The following is a 4,840-nucleotide window of genomic DNA, read 5'->3' on the forward strand; positions in this document are numbered from 1 at the left end:
TGGAGGAAGCCGGCTGTGGGCACAGATCTTCCCCAAGATCCCTGGGCAGAGCTGTAGCGTGCTTTGAAACGTTTTGAACTGGGTTGCATGTTAATGAAGCAGTCACTGGCCCTCCAACCCTTCTGCCCCTGCCTCCATCCTCTACTGGCCCTGAAAAGAAAGGCAGAACAACCCCCCAAAAGGCAGCTCATGGGGAAGAAAAAGGCCACCAAGGGTGGTGGTGGGTGGCACTCCAGCCTTGCTCATCTGCCTGCCAGGGAGAAGATGAAGGCTGTGGCCTTCTGAGATGGACCTGCCATAGGAGAGCTGTGCCTGAGCTTTGTCCCTGGCCTGGAAGCTTTGTCCCTTCATCCCTGGAACAAAGGATAAGTCATAAATACACTGCCAGGCCTGGGGAAGAGAGGGTCTGAGTTACGATTTGCTTTGTAAAACACGAGCAACGGTCTCCATCACTCGAGCCAAGAAGTTGTGCAAGTCTTACAATAACCCAGCTCTAACTCCTCTTCCGTTCCCGGCTGGGGTTGGGCGTTAGGCAGCAGAGGGACGTGCCCTGGCCGGCCCTGGCAGCCTGGGTGTCCTTCCCCGGGCGGTGCGAGGAGGGAGCAGCTGTCGGTGGAACCCACGCACGTGGCTGGGCACTTCCCCTCCGGGACCGGGGGGAACATGCAGCTCAGCACTCAGACATCTTCCGGAGCTGCTCGCTTTCCACAGAAACCCTTGGCAAGGTACTTGAGGCAAAAGTGAGGGATGAATTGTAAAATCAGCTCCTAAATAGCCTAAAATCTCAAGTGTCAAGCACAGGCAGCTCCCAGCAAGAAAATTTGACTTTTATGACATAGCCTTAACCAAAAATCCTGACTGTTAATTTTGGAGTCATACAAGGGGCAGCTTTTTTTTCCCCATTTCTGGACTGAAGGAGCTGTCACCTGGGGAGACTCGGATACACGGGACTGAGAGGTAGCCAGCGGCGGCTGTCAGAGCCCAGCGCGGAGGCTCGGCGCGCTGGTTTAGCCGGACTCCAAGATGCAGCCGCAGGACGGTGTCACCTCCTCCCCTCGCTTCCACGTGCACGAGTACGGCAGATGCTACTCCTGCCACGACTCCACTTCACCAGTAATTTCAAAATGCAAATTAGTCCAAGAGAGTAATGCTCATGGTTCAGACACAAATACAGTAACGGAGTGATTTCCATTTCAGTGTTTCCACGAGTTACGGTACAACAACGTGATCCTGCACACCTAACTCGTTCTTCTGCAGAGATACTGCATCTGTGCATCCCCTCAGCTTACAGCCAACGCCGAAGGCACCCGCCCCCCAGCCCCAGAAGACAAGCAAGTCCAAATTCTTCTTGGTCTTAAGAGGTATCACAGAAGATGCCCAACAGTACCTTCAGCTGACTCGGCAGTCGGGCAGTTTGTAACACATTAACCTCCCCCCAAAAGTAAAGGTCAAAATGTCAAAGCTTACCCCAATCCTGGTTTTTGACCGAGGAAAAATTTCTTTTTTTTTTCAGTGGCATCTACACCAACAGAGGTCTCTTCTACACAGGGAAATTCAGGTTATTTGCTCTCAAGCTGCAGCTGTTTTTATAGCCTGCATGTCCAAATGTTAACTTTATCTTAACCTAACTTTATTAGTGAAGTTGAACAAGACACTTGATGTACTATGCTATTTCCGTAACAGAATACCATGTATGCATCTGTTTGAAAGGTTTATTTCTATCTTCATAAATACATAATTTTCTAAACACTGTGCAAGGCACCAAAAAATTAAGTAAAATCTTTTCTTTTAGAGTATTTTAATCTCTTTTGACTCAATGAAGTAAATAAGAATCTGAAACCACCTATTTGCCAATTACAAGCCAGCAGTTAAGGCAGGTACCATTGATACAGTGCATGAATTTTCTATTGCAGTTATTTAAACAAGCAACGTTTTACTATAGAAGTGCATATACAAACTGAATTCCAAACACCAGCAACCCAAGATAGGCACCTAGTTATGAAACTTCCTTGTATGTGTAGTAGAATGCCAAAAGTTCTGCCATAAAGTGCAAAGACTATGGACAATAACACTTTCTTTTGAGCATTTTGATACCAGTAACATAATACAACGGCTAAACATTTATAAATGTGGTTTCCATTACAAAAACATGTTCCACATAAAAGCTTCATAATACAATCCAGAAACAGAACTTGTGCGTGTACATATTTAAAAAGTTGAAGCTGTACTGGCATACTTAGGTACCGGGTAAATATTTGCTGACCTCTACAGACACGCACTAAGTTTATAACCAGTTTACATGTACAGTCAAAATCATTCCGCTTTGAGCACCGTGATATCCACTGAGTTTTTCCATCTGAGTGACAATGTGCGACATCTGCCCTGGTAATCTGCAGCCGAGCATTGCCTGTAAGATGATCTGGTTCGCAGCTCTCACCCAGCCCTCCCCAATAAACAGAACCTAAAATTAGTGTCTTCCCAACACAAGCACGTGTCAGATGTGGACAAATACATTCATGGTCCTAAACTTAAAACAACTGGTAAGAATTTCACAGTGATCTGGTTAAGGAAGCACAAAGACAAATGATTACATTTAAGATGAAAATTGCCTTAAAACTCAAATGAAGCTAAACTGTTATATGATGAGAAGCTAAAGGAACAAAGTATCAACCAATTAGAAAAGTGGCTCTTTCCCAACTAATAACAAAAACCCTACAGCAATAAACTTAGGGTCCTACTGCTGCAGCAGCCTTTGAGGTAGGTGGCGATGGCTTAAACCGAGGTAGGTAAAGTCCAAACTTGTTTTCAATCCCTGCAAAAGTGGCAACTGCCAATTTGTAACCACCAACATGGTCAGGGTTAGGAGCAGGGAGCGTGATCCTAGATTTAGGAACTGGCTCTGATCCAGCTGGTTTTCTGCAAAATAATAAAAATAATAAATTAATTACCATGGAGTAAAACCAGTAGGCACAAAAATCTCCTCCATAAAGTAGGCTGAATGAGACATCTGAGTGTACCTCCCAGTAAGTAACTAAATTAAATGCTACAGTGTAATGAGAAATACCCTGGTTTAAAACCTTCCAGAATAGTTAGGAGCCTTCATGTTGATTGAGTATGGTCAAATCCAGATGAAATTTGTAGTGCATTAATCAAAACTGCAGTGTGGGGGAGCAGGGGTTCATAGGTCTAAGCTGCAGTGCACAACCAACTCAGGAACCTAGCAGAGTTAAAGTGATTTTTGTGGTGGCTTTCAAACTGCTGTCCCCAAAGCTCCGTCAATGGTCTGCAGCTGCTCCTGGGATCATGTCAAACAGCAACATACACATCCATCTGTATTGTCAACAAAGGCAGGAGGCAGAGCTGAAGCTCCAAGAAATAGGTTTCAGACCTGGTGACACCTATAGACTTTTTTGGATGTCAAATGCCCTGCCTAGTCAGGGGCACAGCTCCTCCACCAAACTAATGAGGACTAATGCAGAGCGTATCCTGGCCTGGCAGGCGTCACATTTCCCCTGCAGTTATATCCCCAGCCCATTATTTAGCCTCTCACTGTCTCTGTTTACACTAAGACAGGTCCCCAGCTTGAAACAGTGGTATAAAATGTGGTCATGTCTTGCTGCGAAACAGGCACTGGAATATCATCCTAACCTCCGCCGGGGTAATGTGGCTTAAGGAGCATTTACAAAGCCTTTGCAGCGTGTCCTCCGTAGTAGCAAGGCCCTGACTCTGACATGTTGGGGAGCACCAGGACCCACACAGAACCAAGTGCAGCTTCAGGGTCCCAGGCAGATTCAGACACCGCATACTTACACTCCCCCGAAGTCCACGTAAAACCATCTCTGCAGTAGCTCATAAGTCACTAGAGTTACACCAAACTGAGGAGAAGATCGAAATACACGAGCTTGAAAGAAAAGAAAAAGAGTTCTTAAGTGATGAAACCCACAATTAGAAATCACTTCGTAATCAAAGCTCTCTTACACACCTCCTGCTCCTTTCCACAGAGCCTTTGGACCTTCCTCTCGAAGGATCTTCACAAAGCAGTCTACAACGCCGCTGTAGGTGGTCTGTCCTGCCCGGGCTGCCACCTGTAGCCTTGTTTTGATCACATCTGCAGGGGTCACCAGGGAGGCTGCAGGCATACCTACGCAACACAAAAATCATCAGCTGGGCACCACCGACTCGTCATATATGCCACACACCTCGTTTACCCAGGGGTAACCGTGCCTTTCGTCCTGACGTCAGGAGAATCCAGCCACATTTCATTTAAGCAGAAGCTGAGAAGGAGAACAAGCAACAAGAGGCAGCCGTTGTGGATGTGGCTTCACTCGGAGACAGCTTCTCCTAGAGGAACAACCCTATTGCATGCTTCCTGCCGAGCTGGGAGGCATGGGCTGGATTTTTCAGTGCTAACCAGAAACTCGCATAGTTAATAAGCACAGAGTTTTTGGAGGTGAGGTCGATCTTTCCCTCTCCTTTTCATGCCTCTCTGTGGTTCCTGGCATTCTGGTTGCACACTGTGCTAGAATAGCCTGTACATGCGCACACACACACCCCTCTACCACGCAGCAATGTCACCGAGAACCAGATAAGGTTTAAAGCCAGATAAGATTTAAAAAAAGGGTCATTCTTCTCATTAGGAATGGCAGACTGTTCAGCTGCAAAGCCACGGCTGACATCCTCAGCAGAACACTTGGAGGTAGATTGAAATTTACCCTGGCAGACAATCAACTGAGAGCAAAAAATGCCAAATTACCAATGGGTGGTATTTCTAAAATCATTCCTATCCAAACTGGGGCTGCCCGTGTTTAGAATTGAAAAAAAAAAAAAAAAAAAAAAACCC

The 4,840-nt window shown here is 46.1% G+C and overlaps 1 protein-coding gene across 2 annotated transcripts in view; it reads right to left on the reverse strand.

Moving 5' to 3' along the window:
• Positions 1–1,849: 1,849 nt before the first annotated feature.
• SLC25A13 (solute carrier family 25 member 13) overlaps positions 1,850–4,840 on the reverse strand; it is a 103,577-nt gene continuing 100,586 nt past the window's right edge. For both annotated transcript variants that reach the window (XM_009641993.2, XM_035897399.1), the window contains 3 exons: positions 3,983–4,141; positions 3,811–3,901; positions 1,850–2,916 (listed from right to left, as the gene is read on the reverse strand). In XM_009641993.2, the coding sequence (XP_009640288.1) occupies positions 2,727–2,916; positions 3,811–3,901; positions 3,983–4,141 (440 nt within the window). In that variant the 3' untranslated portion in view covers positions 1,850–2,726. The remainder of the gene's footprint in view (positions 2,917–3,810; positions 3,902–3,982; positions 4,142–4,840) is intronic.

Source organism: Egretta garzetta, unplaced genomic scaffold, assembly GCF_000687185.1.
Source record: "Egretta garzetta isolate BGI_Z169 unplaced genomic scaffold, ASM68718v1 scaffold30, whole genome shotgun sequence".
Taxonomy (NCBI): domain Eukaryota; kingdom Metazoa; phylum Chordata; class Aves; order Pelecaniformes; family Ardeidae; genus Egretta; species Egretta garzetta.